Source organism: Carcharhinus amblyrhynchos, chromosome 14 (genome assembly GCF_965287045.1).
Source record: "Carcharhinus amblyrhynchos chromosome 14, sCarAmb.v2.hapA, whole genome shotgun sequence".
Classification (NCBI taxonomy): Eukaryota; Metazoa; Chordata; class Chondrichthyes; order Carcharhiniformes; family Carcharhinidae; genus Carcharhinus; species Carcharhinus amblyrhynchos.
In genome coordinates this window covers 1,816,204-1,842,816 of record NC_137337.1, presented here as the reverse complement: position 1 = coordinate 1,842,816, position 26,613 = coordinate 1,816,204, and the positions used below count along the sequence as shown (strand labels likewise).

The following is a 26,613-nucleotide window of genomic DNA, read 5'->3' as shown; positions in this document are numbered from 1 at the left end:
AGAGAAAGCACGTTAACACAAAGGAGACAGTCACTAGACAAATACTGGGTCAGATTTATTACCTCAAAAATGGATTCCAATGTTGACAAAGGATCAGCGTGTACTTGAGTACCTCTGCATGTAAGTGGCTTGGCCATCGATCAACCATACCTGGCTGGACCACAAGCTCTGGTGGCCTTACTCTCCTTTGACAAAGCCACCACTACACCAGGATCACTCTGAAGAGCTGAGATGATGACCAGCTATGCAACTGCAATGTCCTACATGACCACTAACTGATCTCCAGTCCATAAGATATAGGAGCAGAATTAGGCCACTCGACCCATCGAGTCTGGTCCACCATTCAATCATGGCTGATATTTTTCTCATCCCCAATCTCCTGCCTTTTCCCCATAATCCTTGATCCCTTTATTAATCAAGAACTTATCTACTCTATCTTAAAGACAGTCAATGACCCAGCCGCCACAGCTTTCTGCAACAAAGAGTTCCACAGATTCACCACCCTAGCTGAAGAAATTCCTCCTCCTCTCTGTTTTAAAAGATCGTCCCATTAGACTGAGGTTGTGCCTTCTGGTTCCAGTTCCATATCTTCCTCTTCACTAAAACCAACTCCTTCCACTTGTGACAGTGCCAATCTCAGCCTTATCCATTCTTTTGCCATTTTCAATGCTCTCCTGGTCAGCATCCATCCACCCAATGCCCCCCTCCCCACACCCACCATTCATCATCAAGTCTCTGTAAACTAGAGCTCAGTTGAAGTCCTGTATTCCATTACACACATCATGTTCACACATCACACCAGCCTTTGTTAACCAACACTGGCTCTTGGTTTCCCAACATCCTTCTGTGTAAATCCCTGCTTGCTTCCACCCTTCCCTAACTGTGGAACTTTCCTCTGATTTATAAATTTCCATCAAAACTCTAAGTCCTATCATTTTTGCATTTGCTCAATTCGTAGCACCTCTTGGTTCTGGCGTCTCCAGTTGCCTAGGGCCCATGCACTGGGATTCCCTCCCTAACCTTCTCCTCAAAACCTACTTTCCTGATCAAAGTTTTGATCATCCCAACCCACGTGTCCCCCCTGCAAAAAAAACTAACCCACTGTTGCAGGCACTGACATATTTCTGGAAACCCACCCTAACTTTGGAACAATGATATTAGCTACCATATCTACCCGTGACTTTAATTTAAGTCACGGGTAGATAGGTATCTGATAGACAAGGGAATTAAGGGTTATGGGGAGAAAGCGGGAAAGTGGAACTGATCCACTTCAGATCAGCCATGATCTTATTGAATGGCGGGACAGGCTCGAAGGGCTAGATGGCCTACTCCTGTTTCTTATGTTCTTACCCAAGGGTAAACAAGACTATTATTTCAGGAAAATGTACAAAAACAAAACTAACATGCCAATCAATCAATAAATGCAGAAATCAGATATCATCTCCTATGGTCAGGGCAGGCAGAAAAAGTGTTTTATGTAAAGACTGAACCAGCTCTTTCTCAGAGCAGAGTGGGCCTGTTAAACCAGCTGCCAACTCATGCAGCGAATGCTGATTCACTGGATGCCTTCTCTTGAGTGTGATACCTGTTTTAGATCATGATCTTATCAATGGCGGGGCAGGCTCGAAGGGCTGGATGGCCTACTCCTGCTCCTATTTCTTATGTTCTTATGTTCTTTAGGATGAGTGGAGACACTCTCATACCAAAAGGTAGGTATGGTATAACATTAATCAGAGCTAAAGTGATATCCTGAGGTGATGGCAAAGGAATTTTTCAAAACTCATGAAAGGCACTACGTAAACATAATCTCTCCTTTCTGTTACTGTCACTGAAAGCTCACACAGGAAGAATGGACACTATCAGATTGGGATCATGGGCTGAGCAGTGAGAGACAGTAGATTTGTAAGTAAAAACTGTCTTTTAAATAGGCTGTCCATTAGCAAAATCCACCCGATTTCCATTCCCACTAACCTAAAATCACCACTTCTACACCTGGGCAAAAAAATCTATTCCAATGTCTTCAGAAGATGGGAAAAAAGCTGTGAGAAAGCATTGAATTCCACTGCTATATAAAATAATTTAAGAGGAACGTTTGACTCCTTCGCGTGAGAAAGTCCATGGGTATTACACAATCCTCTTAATTCAAAGCTGCTTTGATCAGATTATTGGATGATTCAAATGTATTTTTGGTAGAAAAACAAAACAATGTTTAATTCTGAACAGACCATTGAACGGGTTAAGGACTGGACAATTATATACCTGGACTCCTCTTCGGTCGATGTGTTTATAGTTTAGGTGTACTGAAGGTACGGGATGCGCTTCAGTGTCAGAGGCCGATTGAAATGTGATCAGCTGCCAAAACAAAGTGGAGAAAGAATGTTTTAGCTGGCACATTCTGAAGACAGCATCTTAATCTCTGTCTGCAGGGTAACCCTCAAACCTTTCATCTCTGGAACATGGGTTCAAATTCAGCCCAGACCAACTCATCCAGAATGTGGCAGCAAGAAGATTTGGGCAATCTAACATAAGGTCTCCATAGGCACATGGGATAAAACTAACAGTAACAGGCTCGCTCAATCACAATGGGACCAGAGAAATGGCTGGAATAAACAGGAGGACAGCAGCAAAGTGGCTCTCCTGTGAATGTAGTGCAGAGAAACACATTAATGGGAGAGAGCAGAGGAAACCTGCTTGCCTCTCTTACCCTCATCTAATACAAATTGGTGTTGATAGAGTGCTCAATCAGATCACTCCACCTTCCAGCACCAACCAACTCTTCCTCACTGAGTATGCTGTCAAACTGTTCATCTGACAGAGTGCTGAGTCAGCCACAGTATCTTCCAGCTAAACAAGGAATACTGAGAAACCATTGTTGTCCCCAACCTTCATATGGTGGCATCAAGGAGCCTTAGCAAAACTGAAGTCAATAGGAATCAGGGTGAAATCTGTCCACTGATCTTGAAGATATTGCTGCGAGAGTTGTTCAGGGTGGTGTTCTAGGCCCAACCACATTCAGTAGCTTCATCAACCACATTCTCTCCATCACAGGATCAGAAGTGGGGAGTTTCACTGATGATTGCACAATGTTCAGCACTTTTGACAACTCCTCAGATACTGAAGCAGTCTGTATATACATGCAACAACATTCAGACTTGGGTTGAGAAGTGGCAAGTGACATTCACAACTAACTAAAGGAACAAAGTGAAATGACAGGGGTTGAAGAGGTCCGTCATAGGTTAGGACTGTGAGTGCGTGAGTTAGTGCCTGTCTATGCCAGTGTGAATATTTTTCAAGCTGTGTAACTGCATAACAATGGGTAATGTCGCAAAAAGAAACCTATCACACACACTTTCTTTTAAAATGGGTGCATGTGCGGTTGCATGTCAATCCTAAAGGGATCACAGTGCAGCAAGCTGGTCCGACATAGCAAAAGGAAGTTGAGAGAAACATTGGCCATCATTAATATTGTTATGATTCTGACCTCAGTATATTGGGGCATGACAGTCAACGAATCCATAGGGAAGAGACATTCCAGCAGTTCCATCCAGTTAATGCGGACAACCGTGTTTAGGCTTCGAGAGTTAGCACCTCGTCGCAGCTCATACTTCAGCTTTATGTCAGTTGCAAAGAGCCTGTGGAATCAGTAATAAACATGTGAAATGGTGAAATATTCACAAGTCAAAGTTTGGATTATGGACCACAACTTACATTTATTTAATGCATTAATGCAGCAAAATGTTCCAAGATAATCCACAGGAGCATTTATCAGACAAAAATTGAGACTGAAACACACCAGGTACTGCACGTGTCCAAAAGCTTGGTCAAAAAGGTAGGTTTTAAGGGTAAAATAAAGCTTTAGTGAGGAAATTTGAGACCTTAGGGCCCTGACAGCTAAAGGGATGTTCACCAATAGTGGAGTGAAGAAAGTTGGGGATATTCAAAGAGCCAGTATGAGAGGAGTGAATATATCTCAGGGTTTGGAGGAAGTTAGAGATAGAAAGGGCCAAGGCCACGGAAAGATTTGAAAACAAGGATGAGAATTTTAAGGAGAGCTGGGATAAGCCATGAACACAGAGGATGGGTAAAGTGAGCCTGCTCAGGACTGGCAGTAGAGTTTTGAATAAGTTGAAGTTTCGGAAGGTGGAAGATGAGAGGCCATCCAGGAGACTATTGGAACAAACATGTCTGAAGGTAACATGGTATGGATGAGGGCGTCAGGAGCTGACAAGGTTGAGTGAATTGATTTTCACCTTCAGCTCAATAACTCCAAAGGTCATTATCTGAGCAGTGAAGGAGACGGTGATCCCAAAATAACTGGAACACCTCTGTATGGCCATTAGGTGCAGCAGAAAAGATTCACATCTATCCTGGCCTATGACAAGAAACGTCTCCTGCCCATCGAATCAGGTACATTCCTAAAGCAAGCTGCCCACTTAGCTAATCCCTCCTCAGGTGAATTCCACCTACTTTCAAATCCCTCATATGGCGGGGGTAGAGCCAGGTTTTGAAGATGTTCAGACAATGGTCACTAAAATTATACCAAGTCTTTGGGCTATTCATTATCAGCAAAGGCTTAGGGGAGCTGGGGCCTATTTTTCACTGGAAGAATGTAGACGGTGAAATGACTGAGGTTTTAAAAACGAAGGTTACTTGGATGCAGGTTGGCTTAGTGGCCTCTCAGAATTGATGCAATTTTCCAGGGGTTTTATTGGACAAATGCAAGACAGAGTGTAGAAAACTACTCAACATTGCACTTACCGGAGGTGATCATGGGGACAGGCTGCAGCAAACTTGGGTCGGAGCATATGGAAATCCCCCGCTGGAAACTGAGATAGATCAAAGGTCTTGAACTGTTCAAAGAAATGGGATGCCATCCTCGTCAAAGGGTCAAGGTGCAACGGGCCTTCGGGTGGTGGCAATGGGTCAATGTGCAGCACTGACAAAGAAAGACTGCCGATCGTCAGCCGAATAGCAACCTGGCGTCCAGATTCATCAATAGGATGTGATTTGGAGTGCAGATCTGAAAGACAAGCAGAAGCAGCTTTACAGGAAGTTACCAAAATAATTAATACTCTGAAAAACACATGATAAAAGCTAGTTGGACTATATTCCTCTCAATATTTTTCAGTATTCCTTTTTTTTTCCCCCTACCTGATTCATTCATGTCTCAATTACCTTTTCTTTTCTGTTCCTCCTAAATTCATTCACCTCAACTCCTGGCCCTGCTCCCTTGCACACTCACTTGTAAAAATTACCCACTCACTCTTTCACAGGACTTCCAAACCATGGAGCTCCTCAACTCTCAGTCCAACCAACTATCCAGTCTTCCTGCTCTAAGGGGGTACAGGGAGGGTCATGAGCTACTCCAATGCCTGTGCTGTTTCTGATTAAAATTCACTCCTGAAGGTCGGTGGTGTTGTGGATGGTCTGGAAGGATGTCAAAAGTTGCAGCAGGACATAAATAGGATGCAGGACTGGGCGGAGAAGTGGCAGATGGACTTCAACGCGGATAAATGCGTAGTCGTCCATTTTGGCAGAACCAACGGGATGAACGAGTACACTATCAAGGGCAGAAGTCTTAGTAGTGTTGAAGAGCAGAAGGATCTTGGGGTCTGGGTCCACAGGACTCTTAAATCAGCCTCGCAGGTGGAAGGGGTGGTCAAGAAGGCGTATGGTGTACTGGCCTTCATTAATCAAGGGATTGAGTTTAGGAGTCGGGAGGTAATGCTGCAACTTTATAAGACCCTTGTCAGGCCTCATTTGGAGTACTGTGCGCAGTTCTGGTCGCCTCACTATAGGAAAGACGTAGAAGCTATTGAAAGGGTACAGAGGAGATTCACAAGGATGTTGCCTGGACTGGGAGGCATGCCTTATGAAGTTAGGTTGAGGGAGCTGGGTCTCTTTTCCCTGGAGAGACGAAGGTTGAGAGGCGACCTGATAGAGGTTTATAAAATGTTGAGAGGAATGGATAGGGTGGATTCTCAGAGGCTATTTCCCCGGGTTGAAATGGTCGCTACGAGAGGACACAGATTTAAGGTGCGGGGAGGAAAGTACAGAAGTGATGTTAGGGGTAAGTTTTTCACTCAGAGGGTGGTGAGTGAGTGGAATCAGCTGCCGTCAGTGGTGGTGGAGGCGAACTCACTGGGGTCTTTTAAAAGACTTCTGGATGAGTATATGGGGTTTTATGGGATTGGGGGTTATAGATAGGTGTTGATGTGATCGGCGCAACTCGTGGGCCGAAGGGCCTGTTTGTGCTGTAGTGTTCTGTGTTCTATGTTCCAACATCACATGCTTTATGCTTCTTCACAGATCTCCGGTCAATGCCAGCCACTGGAAGACACAAGGGAGCCACTCATGGACAAACACTCTTTCCGTTTATTTGTCCATTCCTGTGGGAAAAACTTGATATCGATTCAAACATGGGAAAAGCCAAGGCTGCAAACTCGTTTTCGACAGCCATGAACTCTCATGTATTGTCACTTCAATGTCCTTTGCTAGTAATTTATTCCATGACCTTCTGCTGAGTTTCCACTATGCAAACTGAAGTCCCATTAGAAGATATTGCTGAGATTTACAAATAGAATAAATTAAACCACCAACTTTGAATGGAGTTGTGGCATGGGGAAAAAAAAAATCATGCTTAACTGCAGTCCAGAACAAGAAGTGTCAGATGTTTCTTGTTAACAATGACACCTGCATTGCTGTGCAACACTTTAAACATTCTCATTCCAACAATTTGCTATGTCCTTAAGGTTGACTGTCTCAGCGCCCTGCTTCTACTGAACTGAACAGTAAACAGCTACACGTAACAGTGCATTCTGAAACTTACTGCTTGGTCGGAGATGTCTCTGTATTAGTGGAAGCTCTTTGGAATTGAACACCGACTCCCGTATCACTCGGCCCCCTTGTCCAGAGTGATCTAGGTAATCATCCCAGGAAGTGGAAAACTAAAATAAGTGCAAAAATTCATTTTGTGTTACTTTTGTATCACTCTCAGAGTTAAAACTAGTTGCTCTCCAGATGTGGGCGCTGATTACATTGAAAACAAACAACTGCTGGAGTTCATAATCTGAATATAATTACACATATGTTGCACCCTTTCTCCCTCACTTACCCCTGTAGCACTTTGCGGAGAGCTGCCAGCTGAGTTGGCATGTGTGCTGTTCAGTGATAATTCCATATCAACAGTTGGTTCTCCCAGGGGTGGAAGAGATGCCACACTATTTGACATTTCCATGTCTGCCATTGAGAAGAAGACATCATCTTCTGCTGAGAAATGAAAAAGTTAACAACGATTCAGAAACAAACATTCCTAATTTGTCTTACTTGGTCAAAGATTGGCATCAGAAATAAAGGTTCATCCTCCTGATTTCTTTAATCAATGAACCAATCTCAGCAGAGTATGTGATGATGGGTGGGGGGACAGAGAAGGGGGGGTGGTGGGGTGACTATCATTGATTGAGTGTTCCTGCATCAAAGTGAAGGTAAATAGCCATGGTGTTTCCACTCCTGAAACTAGCTTGACAACCTCCCTGCAGGAAGTGCATGGATGCCTAGTGATTTCAGTTCTGGTTTGGTTGTCAAGCCACCATTGTGGGATAGCCTGTTGGTACTCACTGTCTGAGAAAAGTCACAGAAGGACACTTGCACTCTTTAAACCTCACCTGGAACAGAACAGTGAAATACCTCCCCATCCCCCCGCCCCAGTTCTTTACCCAATGCATTAAACATTTATCTTACAGCCCACATTCATTGCTAAGTAACTCTATAATAAACTATTAGTCACAAGTAGGCTTACATTCACACTGTAATTAAGTTACCGTGAAAATGCCCTATTCACCACACTCCAGCACCTGTTTGGGCACAGTGCGGGAGAATTTAGCATGGCCAATACAACTAACCAGCACATTTTTGGACTGTGGGAGGAAACCAGAGCAAACACACGCAGACATGGGGAGAATGTGCAAACGCCACAGAAACAGTCACCCAAGCCAGGAAACAAACCCCCGTTCAAAGGTGGCAGGTATTTTACAATATGCAGAAATATTATTTACTTTGGAAGAAAAATAGAAAACTTCTTTGAAATGGTGAGAATCTATTAAATGTAGGTGTTCAGAAGAATACAGGAAATTAAAATGCAGACACAGAAATAAATCAAGGTGGGAAACGGTCTGTAGGACAAGGGAGATGGAGTACAGTGTAAAGAAGTCTTTCTGCAATTATTCAGGAATTTGGTGTTACTGTACACAATAAGGGAGGTATACCTAAGGGTATACTTGCCTTAGATGTAATGCAGAAAGGTTCACTAGGTTAATTGCTGGGAATGAGAGCATTTTTCTACAAGGGTGTCGAGTAGAATGTAATTTAGAAACATTAACAATTCTGAGGAGGTTAGATGCCAAGTTTGCCCCGACTGGAATCCTCAATATCCAGTCATCGGTTCTCCAGATAATGTGTCAACCACTTAGGAGCGAGATGAAGAGAAATTTCTTCACTCAGAAGGTTCTGTATCTTTGGAATTCTTTAACCCAGAGGGCTATGAATGCTCAGTTATTGAGCATGTTGAAAGTTATGTAAGTAGATTTTTGGATGGTGAAGAAATCAAGGGACATGGGGATCAGGTGGGAATGTGAATTTGAAGTCCAAGAGCAGCCATAATTTGACTAGAGTAGACTTGGAGGGCCACACAACCTCCCCTCTCCTATTTGTCATGATGATGCATTTGAGAGTGTGAATGAGATGCCAGTTCGAAATTATGCTAGTCAAAGTTAATTATAGCAAAAAGTCTCACAACACAGGTTAAAGTCCAACAGGTTTATTTGGAATCACAAGCTTTTGGAGCACTGCCTCTTCATCAAGTAAGTGCGCAAGAAGGAGCAGTGCTCTGAAAGCTCGTGATTCCAAATAAACCTGTTGGACTTTAACTTATTGAGAGACTCCTTACTGTGTCCACCCCCAGTCCAACGCCGGCATCTCCACATCAAAGTTAATCATGTTATGGTTGGAGATTATGTTGAGTGTGTACCATACCACGGCTTGACGTTGTTCGAACTGTTTCAGCTTCATAATAGCTCTGTTCTGTCGAGATGCCAGGGGAAAGCTTTTCCTTCTGCAGGTATCGGTTGAGTTCCATTTGAATCAGATACTGATCCTCCTGCTGCATCGGTCGATTCCTCCGGCTCTTTGATTGACCAGTTGTTGCCTCTGCACATCCTGAGCCGGGCAAAGACAAGCTAAATAACTGTTCCATTTTCAGCAGAACATTGACATTAACTAATTAAATATAAATGAAATACTTGCATTTAGACAGCCTTCGTTTGTGAATGTCAGCCATTTTGTTTCTGTTACACGACCCTACGAACCTCCGAGATCTCTGTGCCCTCCAATTCCAGTTACTTGTGCAAGTCTTATTTTAAATCATCTCTGATGACTCTCCCTTCCACTCTGCATTTGCTCCAATCCCCCATCTCCCTCTCTTCCTTTTAGTTGTTCTTTAAAACCGAACTCTTTAACCAGTCAATCACTTGTCCTAATAGTGTTGTATATGGATCAATGTCAAATTTTCACTGGCAATGCTCTTGAAGCTCCTTTGAATGATAAAAGGCAATATGGAAATGCAAGTTATTTCCATTGGGTTGAAGCGAGGAACGTTGGCCAGAACACCTGTGCTCTTTCTGAAGCCCTCAGTGCTCTTTCCTCTTTAAGAGTTCCTTAAAAATCTACCTCAAAAGTAAAATACTGTGCATGCCAGAAATCAGAAATGGAATGTGCTGGAAATACTCAGGAGGTCTGGCAGCTGCTGTGGAGCGAAAAACAGTAAACGCTCCAGGTCGATGGCCTGTGAAAAAGCTTTTAATAAAAAGCTAATATTTCCTTAGACAACTTGGTGTGAAACTTCACTTTACAACACTCTTGTGTAGTTCTTGTATAGAACTTACAATTTTTAAAAAAAAAACAAGTTGTTACTGTTGAAGCCGCAATAAAAGGCAGGATGTTCTCTATCAAAACTATCTGCCATGACTCAACATGCTTTAACGTAAAGGATGTTTCTGAGTATGCAATTCACAGCAGCTATTATTGCTTTGAGGACAACAGCAGCCAAAGTAGTTGAAAGAGGAGTGGGCCAATTGGCCCCTTGACACTGCTCTATTGGTAGCAAGATCAAGGCTGCAGTTTTATGCCAACTCAATTTCCCAGCCTATTCTCACATCTCCTCACGTCCAGAAATCTATCGAATTCAGTTTTGAAACCCCATAGCACTCTGTGGTAGAGAATTCCAAAAGATTTTGATGGTGAGGATCGATTCAACAACTAGCCATTTTACTGCAGTTCCATGTGTTGTAACTTCGGCGAACACTCCACCCGCAGCAGAAGCTGACTAATGACGGAATTCGGGAAGCAGGAATATCCAAGCTCACATTCAGCAACATTTCACGTGACGAATGTTGCAACCATCAGGCAGCTAAAGCATTCCAAAGCAGTTGTTACCACAGCCTTTGCTTCATCTACACTGGGCTCTTGAGCCTGACTTGACGTAAATCAGCAAGGCCCAATTGGTAAGACAGTATCTCAAAACAGAATAATAAAATGTGACATGCAAAAGTAATCCACAAAGGGACAAAGCTACAAGGAGCAAAGTGTTTATGCAGCTGGATTAACAATCCATAGAACATGCTGGAGCAGACGAGTGAAGGAGCAGAGAGAGAGCTAAGATTTTACCTGTTAAAAACCTGTTTAAAATAAGTTTAAAGCACTTTGTTCTTTGTAGAACTGTTTAAAGCATTTATTTATTGTATTTACTGCTTTAAGAATTCTGAGGGAGTGGTTAGAAGGGATTTGTGGGCCAACAGCTTTAAATCAGCGCCAGGTTTAAAAGGAGGCCCGGTGTAGACAGCGGGCAGTGTCGGAGCAGGCAGCAGAGTGAGGGGGAAGCAGAGTGAGTTATTAGGGCTTAAGATCAAAAAGGGCTTGAGTGCAAAAAGGCCAAGTGAGTTCATTTGAAAAAACAAGGAAAAAAAAAAATTTTTTTCAAGACTACTACAGTGAATGGAGGGGCATGTGATGTGTGGTTTCTGTATGATGTGGGAACTGGTGGATCCCAGGGTCCATCACAGTGACCATGTCTGTAGTAAGTGCAGGTTGCTGGAGGAGCTGGCCTCTGAGCTACAGTCACTGAGGCTCATCAAGGGGAGAGAGGGTGCCATTGTCAATGGGGTGCAAGTGACATCCACCCCCCCTAGACTGGCTAACTCTAAGGGTCAGGGACAAGAGGGGGCTGCTGGGAGGAGGAAGGGGGGTGAGGAGCGGAGGCCTCAGCCTCTTAATCTGCATAACAGGTTTGAGGTTCTTGCTTCCAGGCTGGACGAGAACGAGGCAGGTGAGGTTGGTGAGCAAACTGCACACGGTACAGTGATGCAGCAGGACATAGGCAAAGAGAGGGGGAAAAGGAATGTAGTAGTGATTGGGGATAGTGGGGTGAAGGGTATTGACACTGTTCTTTGTCACAATGACAAAGTGCACAGAAGGGTGTGTTGTCTGCCTGGTGCTCGGGTACGGGATGTCGCAGCTGGGCTGCAGAGGAACCTGGAGTGGGAGGGTGAGAATCCGGTCGTTGTGGTTCATGTGGGTGCCGGCGACGTAAGCAAAATGCAGACTGAGGATCTGGGGAGGGAGTATGAAAAGCTGGGAATGGAATTAAAAAGTAGAACCGACAAGGTGGTTATCTCTGGGCTACTGCCTGAACCGAGTGCAGACGGGCGTAGGGTTGACAGGATTAAGGAAGTGAATGGGTGGCTCAGGGATTGGTGTGGGAGGAATGGGTTTGAATTTATGGGGCATTGGCACCAGTATTGGGGTAGGTGGGACCTGTTCGGGCGTGATGAGGTTGGTCTGAACCGTGCTGGGACCAGAGTGCTGGCGAATCGAGTAAAGAGGACTGTAGGCAGGGCTTTAAACTAATTTTGCGGGGGGGGGGGGGTGTGTGTGTGTGTGGGTGTGTGTGTGTGTGTGGGTGTGTGTGTGGGTGTGTGTGTGGGTGTGTGTGTGGGTGTGTGTGTGGGTGTGTGTGTGGGTGTGTGTGTGGGTGTGTGTGTGGGTGTGTGTGTGGGTGTGTGTGTGGGTGTGTGTGTGGGTGTGTGTGTGGGTGTGTGTGTGGGTGTGTGTGTGGGTGTGTGTGTGGGTGTGTGTGTGGGTGTGTGTGTGGGTGTGTGTGTGGGTGTGTGTGTGGGTGTGTGTGTGGGTGTGTGTGTGGGTGTGTGTGTGGGTGTGTGTGTGGGTGTGTGTGTGGGTGTGTGTGTGTGTGTGTGTGTGGGTGTGTGTGTGGGTGTGTGTGTGGGTGTGTGTGTGGGTGTGTGTGTGGGTGTGTGTGTGGGTGTGTGTGTGGGTGTGTGTGTGGGTGTGTGTGTGGGTGCGCGCGCGAGGGTAGGTGATGTTACGAGGTCTAAAGTTAAGGAGAGGGTACATGTAAGGGAAGAGGCCGAGGATGTCCCAATAATAGAGGGAGTAGGGGGCGTGAGTATGGTTGGTGGCGTTACGGCAAATAGGGTCCAGGTGAAGGCTGGGATGAAAGCGCTTTATCTGAATGCACGAAGCATTCGGAATAAAGTGAATGAGCTGGTGGCGCAGATGGACACAAATGGATACGATCTGGTGGCCATTACAGAGACGTGGCTGCAGGGTGACAGGGACTGGGAGCTGAATGTACAGGGCTATCAAGTGTTTAGGAAGGATAGGCAGGAGGGAAAAGGGCGGGGGGGGGGGGGGGGGCGTAGCTCTGCTGATTAAGGACAGCATCACGGTGATAGCAAGGGATGATATTGGAGCCAAGGAGCAGAGGGTGGAATCGTTGTGGGTGGAGATTAGGAACAGCAAAGGGAGGAAGACGCTGGTGGGTGTCGTCTATAGGCCCCCCAATAATGATCTGGAGGTGGGGCGGGCTGTTAACGCGCAAATAAGTGCGGCGTGCAGGAATGGGACGGCCGTAGTTATGGGGGATTTCAATCTGCATATTGATTGGTCGACCCATGTTGGACACGGTGGGCTCGAGGAGGAGTTCTTGGAATGCTGCCGGGATAGTTTCCTGGAACAGTGTGTGTTGGAGCCGACGAGGGAGCGAGCTATCTTGGATCTGGTGCTATGTAATGAGGCGGGTAGAATTAGGGACCTTGCGGTGAAGGATCCTCATGGGGGGAGTGATCATTGTATGGTGGAGTTTCTGGTGCAGTTGGAGGAGGAGAAAGTGGGTTCCTGGACACGCGTACTTTGTTTGAATAGAGGGGAGTACGGTAGGATGAGAGAAGAATTGGCGAATGTGGACTGGGGGAGCGCGTTGGAGGGAGGGTCTGCTGAGGAGCAGTGGAGGATCTTTAAGGAGATCTTTCTTGGTGCTCGGCGGAAATTTATTCCGATGGTCAAAAAGGACCGTAGGAGGAGAGGTAATAAGCCGTGGATAACGAAGGTGGTGAAGGAAAGTGTTAAATTAAAAGCGGAGGAATTTAGAGTAGCTAAGAGTAGTGGGCGAGAAGAGGATTGGGAGAGGTTTAAATGTCAACAAAGATTGACAAAAAAGTTGATATAGAAGGGTAGGAGAAACTATGAAGCTGGGCTAGCGCTTAATATAAAAAAGGATAGCAAGAGTTTTTATAAATATATAAAAAGGAAGAGGCTGGCTAGGGTGAACGTTGGTCCCTTAGAGGATGAGAAGGGGGACCTAGTGGTAGGGGATGGGGATATGGCTAAGGTATTGAATAACTTTTTTGTTTCTGTCTTCACGGAGGAGGACGTGAATAATTTGCCGGGTGTTAGCGATGGAAAGGTGGTAGGACTGGAGGGTCTTCATGACATTACTGTTACTAGAGAGGCGGTGCTCGACAGACTGGAGGGGCTGATTGTGGACAAGTCCCCAGGACCGGATGGAATGCATCCGAGGGTTCTGAAAGAAATGGCGGAGGTGATAGTGGATGCCTTGGTGGTTATTTTCCAGACGTCGCTGGATTCCGGGGAAGTGCCGGATGATTGGAAAACGGCTAATGTTACGCCGTTGTTTAAGAAGGGTGCCAGGCAAAAGGCGGGGAATTATAGGCCGGTTAGTTTAACGTCTGTGGTAGGTAGAATCTGTCATTAAGGAGGAAATTGCGAGGCATCTTGAAGGGAATTGCTTGATAGAGCAGACGCAGCACGGTTTCATTAAAGGGAAGTCGTGTCTGACAAATTTACTGGAGTTCTATGAGGATGTGTCCAGGGCAGTGGATAGAGGAAAGCCGGTGGATGTGGTCTTTCTAGATTTTCAGAAGGCGTTTGACAAAGTACCTCACAAGAGGTTACTGCAGAAGGTCGAGGGACATGGAGTTGGGGGTAGGGTGTTAGTGTGGATAGAGGATTGGTTGTCAAATAGGAGGCAGAGAGTGGGGGTCAATGTGTGCTATTCGGATTGGCGGATGGTGACTAGTGGAGTGCCCCAGGGGTCGGTGCTGGGGCCTCAGCTTTTTACCATTTATATAGATGATCTGGAGGAGGGAACCGAGTGTAGGGTGTCGAAATTTGCTGATGACACCAAGATTGGGGGAACGGCAAATTGTGCGGAGGGTGTGGAGAGTCTGCAGAAGGATCTAGATAGGCTGGGCGAATGGGCCAGGAAATGGCAAATGGAATTTAATGTTGGCAAGTGTGAGGTGGTCCACTTTGGTAGGAATAATGGTAGGAAGGACTATTACTTACGGGGCGAAAAACTGCAACAGGCGACGGTGCAGAGGGACCTCGGGGTCCTTGTGCATGAGTCACAAAAACCCAGCTTGCAGGTGCAGCAGGTGGTCAGGAAGGCGAATGGGATGCTGGCCTTCATAGCGAGGGGGATTGAATATAAAAGTAGGGAGGTCTTGCTGCAGCTGTATAGGGCATTGGTGAGGCTGCAGCTGGAGTACTGTGTGCAGTTTTGGGCGCCGCACCTGCGCAAAGATATTTTGGCCTTGGAGGGAGTGCAGAGGAGGTTTACTAGGCTGATGCCGGAGTTGAAGGGGTTGAGCTATGAGGAGAGGCTGAATAAACTAGGCTTGTACTCGTTAGAGTTTAGAAGAATGAGGGGAGATCTCATTGAGACGTATAAGATGATGAATGGGATGGATAGGATAGAGGTGGAGAGACTCTTCCCGCTCAAAAAAGACAGTAGGACTAGGGGGCACAGCCTCAAGATAAAGGGGGGGGCGGTTTAGAACGGAGTTGAGGAGGAACTTCTTCACTCAAAGGGTGGTGAATCTCTGGAATTCTCTGCCCGTTGAAGTGGTGGAGGCTGCCTCGCTAAATATTTTTAAAACGCGGGTTGATGGGTTTTTGATAAGAGAGGGGATTAAGGGTTATGGGGAGAGGGCGGGAATGTGGAACTGAGCAGCGACAGATCAGCCATGATCTTATTGAATGGCGGGGCAGGCTCGAAGGGCTAGATGGCCTACTCCTGCTCCTATTTCTTATGTTCTTAAGAGCTCAAATTCCATCCTGGCCTTGTTGAGAATTTGAAATTACTTTGAAAAAATTGTGAAAAGTAAAAAGTTGGTCTCAGTAAAAGTGACCATGAAATCATCAGATTGTCGTAAAAACCCAACCGGTTCACTAAGTTACTTTATGGAAAAAAGGCAGCTGCTCTTACTCGTTCTGGGCTGAGATATGACACAATAAGAAATCTCAACACTAGGTTAAACTCTAACAGGTTTATTTGGTAGCACAAGCCATTAATTTTCAGAGCGCTGCTCCTTCGTCAGGTGAATGGGAGTTCTGTTCACAAACAGGACATAGAAAGACACAAACCCCTTGGGCTTGTAAAATCTCACTAACTGTTGTGGTTGGAGACAATACGCATCTCTTTAACAGGTGCTTAACCCTGTCTCCACTCACATGGTCTGTACCTTTAAGACTTGATTACCTGTAAAGACTCACATTCCAACCATAATTTTGTAAATTGAGTTTGTGCCTTGTTTGTGAACAGAACTCCCACTTACCCAATGACAGAGCAGTGCTCTGAAAGCTAGTGGCTTGTGCTACCAATAAAACTATTGGACTTTAACCTGGTGTTGTGAGACTTCTTACTGTGTTTACCCCAGTACAATGCCAGCATCTCCAAACCATACCTAAATATGACCCCAGCATTCACAACAAAATGCTGACTCTTAACAAGGCAGTTTATGGCCATTAGAGATAGGCAATAAATGAAGTGCTCGACAGGGGTTTAGCTTGAGAATGCTGAGGGTCAGTCACAAACTCCACAACAGCGCACAGAAACTCCGCTTTGAAGAGCCCACCTGCAGTTGTGAAACACGCACTAGTTCTGTACATATGTATAAGACATGACAAACCAGTGCAATCATTTTTTTGGTGGGGGGGGGGGGGGGGGGAGACGACGACGACGACGACGAAGAAAGAGAGGGGAGACGGCTAGTGGCTGCACAGCTTAAGTTGTTGTGTTTAATACATCAGGAAAGGTTAAAAGCACAAGTTCATAAACATTCCGAAGTCTAACCTGGTAGTAGAATGGTGCTAACCATGTCTAGGAGGAGATGGACCTGTCGTGGAGACAGGAAGAAGTTCACAGACTCGATCTCTCCCTCCACATCCAGCTGTGAGAGAGAAAAAGTTAATTACTGCTTTTGTGCACATAACAAGCAAATTCACCTTAATCTCCTGAGTGTAACTTATACTCGCTTGTCTGAGTTTTACTTCCCTGGGAGATGTGGGCTCTTGCTGATGTCTACAGTTGTCAAGAAGCACCAAAGTGCATCACTCAAGAGGTTAGTTTTCTCAGGTGATCCTACACGAGGGGCTGGCATCAGCACCATATCTGATCCTGTGCTAACAGAACATCTACAGAAACTGGATCATTGAAGAAAGATTGCGAGCAGGGACCTTGGTAAATTCCACCTCCTTGACTCAGGAATGCTGCTTTGTCCAAAAGGCCACCTATGGTCCTGGTCAACTGACTCAAGGTTATTCACCTCATGGGGAGATGATTGACTGGACTCCATGATATTATGGGATGGTACATGACCTATTAATGGGACTGATAAGTAGAGCAATTGATTTGGTAATGATCTCCTACCGACATGCGTCATGTGATTTGCAGTCCCAGTGAAGCAACTTTGAAAAGGTTATGGAGATACTTAACTCCTTGATAGTGGCATCATAGGTAGACAAGGTGGCGAAGGTGGTGTTTGGTGAACTTGCCTTCACTGGTCAGAGCACTGAGAACAGGAGTTGGGACGTTATGTTATAACTGTACAAGACATTGGTAAGGCAACATCTGGAGCGCTGCATACAATTTTGGTCGCTTTGCTATGAGAAGGATGTTATTAAACTGGAAAGGGTGCAAAAAAGATTTACAAGGATGTTACCAGAACTGAAAGGTTTGAATTTAAGAAGAGGTTGAATAGGCTGGGACTTTTTCCCCCTGGAGCCTAGGAGATGAGGGGTGACCATATAGAGGTTTATAAAATCATTAAGGGCATAGATCAGGTGAACAGCCAAAGTCTTTTCCCCAGGGTGGGAGAGTACAAAGCTAGACATAGGATTAATGTGGAAGGGGAAGATTTAAAAGGGAGCTCAAGGGGAACCTTTTACAGAGGGTGGAGCGGGTATGAGATGAGCTGCCAGAGGTGGTAGAGGTGAGCACAGTTACAACATTGAAAATACATTTGGACAGGTACATGGATGGGAAAGGGTTAGGGGGATATGGGCCAAACATGGGCAAATGGGATTAGTTCAGTTGGCATGAACGAGTTGGGCTGAAGGGCCTGTATCCATGCTGTGTATCTCTCTGACTCTAGATGCTAAAAATGTGAGTTTCTGAGAGGGTCCAATTGATAACAGCTCACTTGCCCCTGATGGATTATTGTGCCTTGGAATTTTGCTTTACAGTCTTGCTTTATATTGTTGGGGCTGAGAGATTACTTTGTTTACTGATATATGTGCCATGTTCAGTGAGGTTAAGCTATCAATGCTGTGCCAGGTCTGGCGCTTAAAAGGAACATTTCTGCTCTCAGTGGTAGCACTTTCCAACAAAGCACTAAATTAATTTGCAGCTAATTTATCTAAAAGGAGAGAATTCTTGAAGTCAGCTGCTGACCTTGGCTATTGGAAGTGCTTCATTCTGTTTCAGGTTGAGTTTCAGTTCCACTTTCCCTTCACAGCTCCCAATCTGGACCGGTTCAAACAGAACAGCATCAGATGATTTCCTCGTAAATTGGGGGTGAGGTTCTGAAACTATTTTTGGGTTCCAGCTTGGAGAGAGCTTTGGTTCCATTTCCTGGGAGAGAAAATTACACATTACAGATGAATGTTTCAATGTAAAGAATTAGTCTGACACGGTTATGAACGCTCTTACCTCAGAATCAGATGATTGGGAGCTTATACCTAATTGCCCGAACTGTACAGGTCATTTCATCTGACACAAAGGGAATGCACAGAAAGTCTCACAACACCAGGTTAAAGTCCAACAGGTTTATTTGGAGCGCAGCCCCTTCATCAGGTAAGATAAGGCTCTGAAAGCTAGTGGCTTCTGCTACCAAATAAACCTGTTGGACTTTAACCTGGCGTTATGTGACTTCTTACTGTGTTTACCCCTGTCCAACGTCAGCATCTCCAAACAAAGGGAATGCTGCAGTGTCGGGAGTGCTGTACTATTAGAAAGGGCCTTGCTTTGGGGGAAATCTTAGCCAACCTTGCTCTGAGACATCAGATTCACCAGACTCTCACCAATTTTTACAGATGTACCATAGAAAGCATTCCTTCTAGTTGTATCACAGCTTGGTATGGGCTCCTGCTCTATCCAAGACCACAAGCAACTACGAAAGGTCATGAATGTAGACCAATCCATCATGCAAACCAGCCTCCCATCCACTGGCACTGTCTACACTTCCCACTGCCTCAGCAAAGCAGCCAGCATAATTAAGGGCCCCACAACACACCGCGGACATTCTCTCCTCCACCTTCTGTCGGGGAAAGATACAAAAGTCTGAGGTCATGTACCAACCCACTCAAGGACAGCTTCTTCCTGCTACCGTCAGGCTTTTGAATGGACCTACCTTGCAATAAGTTGATCTTTCTCTATACGCTGACTATGACTGTAACACTACATTCTGCACTCTCTTTGTTTCCTTCTCTACGAATGGTATGCTTTGTCTCTATAGCGCACAATACTTTATGTTAATACATGTGACAATAATAAATCAAATCAAAATGGGTTTCACTGAGGCCAGGTTGCATTACTTGCAACGCCCTGGGTTCAGAAAGTCAAGACATGATCTGATTGAGGTCTTCAAAATAATAAATGGAATTGATTGGATGGACACAGAGCATCGATTCACTCTGGAAGGTAATCCACACAAAGGGAGATCAGCTTAATATCAGAGTCGAGTCGATCAGGAGTGAAATCACAAAACCTTATTATAAGGTGATATAACCAGCTCCATGTTCAATAAGCTGCGGGTGCAAAGGGGCAGCTGAAATTTCAAGCCTAAGATGAATAGATTTTTATTGGCCGAGAGATATAGATGAATGGTGAGTCAATCATGATGTGGATATGCCGGCGTTGGACTGGGGTAAACACAGTAAAATGTCTGACAACACCAGGTTTAAGTCCAACTGATTTATTTGATAGTAAACTCACTAGCTTTCGGGTTTGTCCCTTCAGCAGGTGAATGGAGAGTTCTGGCAGAGAATATAAAGCACAGACAGTTTACAGATTACTGATTAGAATCAGTAATCTGTAAACTGTCTGTGCTTTATATGCTCTGTCTAAAGCCAGAACTCTCCATTCACCTGATGAAGAGTCAAACTAGTGACAGGGATTTTACAAGGATAGAATTGGGAAGTGGGACTGACATTTGTTCTACAGAGAGCTGATATGGACTCTGAGCTAAATGGCCTACTTCTGTGCCCAAATAATTCAGTGACTATCAGCTCTGATCTCACTGACAGAGCAGGACAGGCACAAGGGCCAGAATGGCCTCTTCTGTTCCTACGATGCATGTGCCTAATTAACAAGATCAACATTTCAATTATGACAAAGCTGTTTGCGGACATTTTTGATGTAAAGCTACAAAAATGCCCAACAGACAAAGTGAACTGCTCCCAGAAGAGACACTTCTCCTCTGTGCTGAGGAGCAATTATTCTATTTGACACTTTGGAGCTCTTTTTTGCTTGTTGCAAGGTGGGTGATGCTATAATGTTTACTATTCATTCCTAGCTGCTCTGAGGGCACTAAAGAGTCAATGTATATATAGTGGGACTGGGACCAGATGTAGGCCAGGTGAGCTGAGGGTGCAGGCTGCCAGCCTTATTGCTGGTGAAATACTTGGGCTTTTATGATAGTCCAACACCTTTGATGGTCAGTTTATTTTCAATATCTGCCATGGTGGGATTTGAGCACATGGCCTCATGGTTGCCAGTCCAGTCAGTCACCACACACTACCATAACCATGGTAACTGACCATCATGCATTTGTGCCCAAACAATTACATGGTAAAGAGGTTTACTGCACTGACTCACTGTGGTGCTGGGACACCTCCAACATCTCAGTCTCTCATGAACATTGTTTTCATCTTCACTATAATGTACAGCACCCTAAAAACTGAGTGTACAAGTTCATTTCCAGTCATGGATGTTCCCCAGCATTGAAGAGAGAACTGCACAAACTGGAAGACAGCAGCAAGCACACCACCTGTGACCAAGAACTAAAACTGGCCAGGAGGCAGCAATTACCCTGTGATCTCTGCCAGCAGATACAGAGAGGTCCTTAGATGTCTGTCTTGAGATGCCAGTCTTAGTACCCAGAACAGATAATTCTGAAAACAGGGTGGCACAACAATAGATATCAAAGGAGGCTGGATCTCCAAATTCAATATCCTACATAGAACATAACAGCGCAGTACAGGCCCTTCGGCCCTCGATGTTGCGCCGACCAGTGGAACCAATCTAATGACCCTCTAACCTAAACTATTCCAATGTTACCCACAGACCATTTGAACGCCCTTAAAGTTGGCAAGTCCACAACTGCTGCAGGCAGGGCATTCCACGACCTTACTACCCTCTGAGTAAAGAACCTACCTCTGACATCCATCCTATAATTACCACCCCTTAATTTAAAGCTATGTCCCCTTGTGTTAGCCATCACCATCCGAGGTAAAAGGCTCTCACTACCCACCCTATCCAATCCTTTGATCATCTTGTATGCCTCAATCAGGTCACCTCGTAACCTCCTTCTCTCCAATGAAAATAACCTCAAGTCCCTCAGCCTTTCCTCATAAGACCTTCCCACCATACCAGGCAACGTCCTGGTAAACCTCCTCTGCACCCTTTCCAATGCCTCCACATCCTTCTTATAATGCAGAGACCAGAACTGTACACAATACTCCAAGTGCGGCCACACCAGAGTTTTGTACGGTTGTAACATGACCTCACGGCTCCGAAATTCAATCCCTCTACCAATAAAAGCTAACACACCGTATGCCTTCTTAACAACTTTATCAACCTGGGTGCCAACTTTCAGGGAGCTATGCACATGTACCCCAAGATCCCTCTGCTCGTCCACACTACTAAGAGTCCTTCCATTAGCCCTATATTCTGTACCCCTGTTATTCTTACCAAAGTGAATCATCTCACACTTTTCTGTATTAAACTCCATCTGCCACCTCTCGGCACAGCTCTGAAGCTTATCTATGTCCCTCTGCAAACTGTAACATCATCCTCACTGTCTACAACTCCTCCGGCTTTGGTGTCGTCAGCAAATTTACTAATCCATCCTTCTACACCCTCATCTAGGTCATTTATGAAAATGACAAACAGCAGTGGCCCCAAAACAGATCCTTGAGGTACACCACTTGTAACTGAACTCCAGGATGAACATTTCCCATCAACCACCACCCTCTGTCTTCTATCAGCTAGCCAATTCCTGATCCAAATTGCTAAATCACCCTCAATCCCATGCATCTGCATTTTCTGCAATAGCCTACTATGGGGAACCTTATCAAACGCTTTGCTAAAATCCATATACACCACGTCAACTGCCTTACCCTTATCCACCTCTTTGGTCACCTTTTCAAAAAACTCGATAAGGTTTGTGAGGCATTTCAAAAAACTCGATAAGGTGTGTGAGGCAGAGATTCTTGCAATGGAAAACATCTAACAGGAAGCAAAGTCACGTTACGGCCATAAAATGTGTGGGAATATTACAACACAAATCCTGACTGTCCAATGATGCCGAAAACTGCACAAGGAATGGAGAAACCCATCCCAGGTTGCTTCAGGGAAGCATAGTCAGGCAAAAATCAAGATGTTAGGAGCAATGATTAAAAATGAGGTCAGAAGTTGATTTTAAGGGGGGGGGGTCTTAACGAGGTGAAGGTGGAGCAATTTAAGCAAGGGATTGCAGGGGTTGGATATACAACGACGGGCCAAGGGACCGAGGGGATCACAAGGTGCCGGGTTGAGGAATACACACATCCAGCTTTCCTACTACTAGATATTGGAATTCCATCCCTAAACCCAACTGCCCTCTCCTCCTTTAAGGCCTTCCTTAAGCAACAATTCTCTGACCAAAGTCTGACTCATAACTCCTCATATTTTGTTATTTTGTAATTTCTACTTTTGATTACATTCCTGCAAAGCACTGTAGGATGCATTTCTTTTGAGGGCGCAATAGAAATGCAGTTTGTTGTTGACCTGTTAGTTTGAGCTAACCTGCATTGGTGAAGTCCTGGGTGATGTTTTTGCACTTTCCGGGAACTCATGCCAGAACAATGAGATCCCGCACAGCTGCAGGTTCTTTTCAGCGAGAGCTGTGGGATGGTGAATGTTAATATCTGGACCCTCATTTGCAGATTCATCACGATATTCAATTCTGGAAGAGAGGGAGAGAGAGACTGTGAGAAGTGACACTGACATTCAGAACAGAAGGAAGCAGCATCACTATCAGACTTGAGGACTCAGAGGAAGAATGCTACAGCTTGGAGTGACTTAACAAGCCACTCAACCCTAAAGACAATTGCTACGAAGCACATTTAAAGAAGTAAATTGAAGATGGATCATAAATGCCTATTGCAAGTGGAGGAAAGGTGCTCAATTTACCTCTGTATTCGAATCTCGAGGGCAATCCCAGTTTTTGAATTCTCTGGGATGTGCTCAATCCTCAGAACAGTATCTAGAAACGTAAGCTTGACTCTTCTTAGAACTTGAAAGCAGAAGAACATAAATACATTAGCTTCAGGAGGCAAAATATTGGAAACAAATCACTGCCAAGCTCTTCCCACTGCAACATAATGAGTGTCAGAAGATATAGTTCACCCCCTATCTATCCGAGCTAGCTCTGGTCACAGCAGTAGCATGGTTTTCAATGCTCCTGGGCTGGGAGGAGATGCAAGATCAGCCATGGTTCCACCTTATGATCACAATGTATTACTGAGAGAGCTCAAGCAGGCTAGGCTTCAGCTGCGATGCCCCTTCTCAAAGTTCCGGGGGTGACAGATTCCTGCGGAGGTTGGTCAGAGTATTCCTGCAGGAGTCAGTGTCTTTCAGAATGAGAGAGAGAGTGGAGATGGACAAACACAATTGTTATTGCAACCAGCACAGCAAGGGAAAGAGCTGTTACTAGAACTTAAATTACTGACACTATTATTCTCCTCGTCTTCACCTGGACTTTGATGGAGGGGACAGAATTGGGGACCTTGTCCAGTAATTTACTCAGATGGCTAATCTTCATGAGGTACAGTAGGTCTTTTGTCTACGCACACGCAGCTGGTGTGACTGGATATTGGTCAGGAAAGTAAACCCTGATTTGGTTTTACTCCCACCTCTTCCTGAGGGAGCTGAGGTTAATGCTGTTGTTACATCCAAAACATCAGCTGACCATCAGCAACGCACTGCAGACTGGGATTGAACCATGACTTCCTGATCTGTAGTTTTCACACCAACTTACATAAATACAAATTCTCTCTCAAGGCAGGAGTTCCCAATTTCAATTTTATTTAATAGAGTTACTGACCTGTTTCGATGGTTTCTGCAAACTTCTCAAGCCCCTCAAAGGGCTGTGGTCCTTCAGCTTGATCATCTGTCAGTCTCTGACTCAGGCACTCTTTGGCTAACTGCATGCTGTCCGTCATAAAGCTGGACCAGTACATTGGTTCCGAGCCAGATACTGCCACAAAACAACCACACATCAGACCCTCAGAACAACACAATAGTACCACAAAAAGTCACCGTAACACTCTAGTGCTGGAAACACAGCACCCTGCTGACTCAATAATGCAACTTAGGGAAAGAACCCTGCTGTTCTTCCCCACTGAGTCCAATCACCTGAATTTGATAGACTCCTTACTGCCTTCTGAGATGGCAAAGCAAGTGGTTCAATTTGTATTAAACCCACTACCAGCAGCTCAAAAGGTCAGACCACCTGACCACCATCCTTGGTAAGGCAATTAGTGACAGATAATAAATGCTAATATTACCAATAACACTCACATTAAAATCCATATCAGTAAAGACTCTGATGCCAGATTTCAACATAGAACACTAACCTGTCTATTTACTCATGCGATGGTGAGCTATCTGGTTAGAGATGAAGTCTATTTTGGACTAGATGTCATCCTCACATCGAGAGACAGCAGATGACATCATTAAATCTGACAGCTCTTTCAACATTCAGGAAGATACAATCTAACCTGGAGTATAAACTTCAACAGCTATTCAGTTATCAGTTCTCTAACAACTGCAATTGATATTGTACGTTTAAACACAGAACAAACATAGCGCGTCGCAGGAACAGTTCAGATATAAAAAGAACTCAAGTCAAATTAAGTGATATCAGGAAGGTTGATATTGAGGGTCCTAAAATAGGTGGAGATGTTTACTGACGGAATTCCAGAGTTTGAGCCCAGGGTGATAGTATATATATTTATGGCACAGGTAGGCCAGGTTGCTGCATGTGCACACACGCTGGTTGAGAAACTACTATTGAACCTTAACCACATCCCAGCTCAGTGTGTAGTCCTGTTTATAGCACTTCAAATGTATACCCAAGCACAAAATTAATCTTAATAGCTTCAGCATATCATTATACTGTGTCACAAGGAGGACCAAGTATTAACTCTTGAGCTGTACCACAAAACTATTTAAAGCTCAAAGCTGAATTTAATGAAAGATGTGGAAGTTAGGTCCTTCAGTTGCCTTGATCCCAAGCATTGGAATTACCCCTCTAAATCCCTTGCTCTTTCTCTCTTCCTTTGAGATGCTGTCTGAAACATCTATCTTTCACCAAGCATCTGGTCACCTGTCCTTATAACTCCTCATGTGGCTCAATGACAAATTTTGTTTGATTATCCGCCAGTGACACACTTGATATTTTAGAACATAGAAACTTAGAACAGTATAGGTCCTTCGGCCCTCAATGTTGTGCTGAGCTGTGTCCAAACCCAAGATCAAGCTATCCCATTCCCTATCATTTTGGAATGCTCCATGTGCCTATCCAATAACCACTTTAAAGTTCCTAAAGTGTCCAACTCCACTATCACAGCAGGCAGCAAGTAAAGAAGCTACCTTGGACATCCCCTCCTATATCTCCCACCATGAACCATATAGTAATGCCCCCTCCTAACAGCACCCATAACAACATTATGGGTGCTACATACATGCAAATTGTTGCTGTTCATCAATTGAAAACTAAAAAACTTAGACTGATAGATTTTTGTTGAGTAGTGATGGTAACGGTTCCAAAAGCAAAACAGGTAGATAGAGTTAAGGTATAGCTCAGTCATAATTTAAGTGAATGGCACAACAGGTTTGAGGGGTTGAGTGGATTCCTCCTGTTCCTTTGTCAACGTCACACTGTTGCAAAAAGGTCAAGCACTCACCTATCCGAGGCCTGGGTCGAAAGACCATCTCCAGTCCCTGCACCTCCACTGCACAGTTTTCCTGCAGGAGTGACGCCCATGGGATTGAAACAGAAATGTTCTGGATAAAGCCCTCAATTATTTCCAAAGGTGCATCAAGTGAATCCAGGATTTCATTCAGCGACTGGAAACAAAGATGATATCAGTGCTACCATCATTCTGTAGAGACACAAAATGCTGGAACATCTCAGCAGGTCTGACAGCATCCGTAAAAAGAGGAGAGAGCTCTGCCGAAGGGTCATCCAGACGCGAAATATCGGCTCTATTCTCTCTCCACAGATCCTGTCAGACCTGCTGCAATTTTCCAGCATTTACTATTTGTTTCAGATTTCAGCATCTGAAGTCATTTGGTTTTATCATTCTATAGAGTACTGACAAAGGGTTTTCTTATAAGAACATAAGAAATAGGAGCAGGAGTAGGCCATCTAGCCCCTCGAGCCTGCCCCGCCATCCAACAAGATCATGGCTGATCTGCTGTGGCTCAGTTCCACTTTCCCGCCCTCTCCCCATAACCCTTAATCCCCTCTCTTATCAAAAACCCATCAACCCGCTTCTTAAAAATATTTAGCGAGGCAGCCTCCACCACTTCAACGGGCAGAGAATTCCAGAGATTCACCACCCTTTGAGTGAAGAAGTTCCTCCTCAACTCCGTTCTAAACCGCCTCCCCTTTATCTTGAGGCTGTGCCCCCTAG

General features: G+C 44.9%; 1 protein-coding gene across 3 annotated transcripts in view; it reads right to left on the bottom strand.

The window, feature by feature from the left end:
- The window catches only part of atg2b (autophagy related 2B), an 81,093-nt gene that overhangs the window by 44,826 nt on the left and 9,654 nt on the right, over positions 1–26,613 (bottom strand). The window contains exons 2-13 of one of the 3 annotated variants that reach the window (XM_080202148.1): positions 25,882–26,044; positions 24,018–24,170; positions 23,105–23,207; positions 22,718–22,877; positions 18,104–18,283; positions 16,505–16,601; positions 9,031–9,213; positions 7,115–7,269; positions 6,830–6,947; positions 4,759–5,020; positions 3,482–3,632; positions 2,260–2,352 (exon numbers count right to left, since the gene is read on the bottom strand). In XM_080202148.1, the coding sequence (XP_080058274.1) occupies positions 2,260–2,352; positions 3,482–3,632; positions 4,759–5,020; positions 6,830–6,947; positions 7,115–7,269; positions 9,031–9,213; positions 16,505–16,601; positions 18,104–18,283; positions 22,718–22,877; positions 23,105–23,207; positions 24,018–24,170; positions 25,882–26,044 (1,818 nt within the window). The remainder of the gene's footprint in view (positions 1–2,259; positions 2,353–3,481; positions 3,633–4,758; positions 5,021–6,829; positions 6,948–7,114; positions 7,270–9,030; positions 9,214–16,504; positions 16,602–18,103; positions 18,284–22,717; positions 22,878–23,104; positions 23,208–24,017; positions 24,171–25,881; positions 26,045–26,613) is intronic. The other 2 variants (XM_080202149.1, XM_080202150.1) reach the window with 2 other exon arrangements.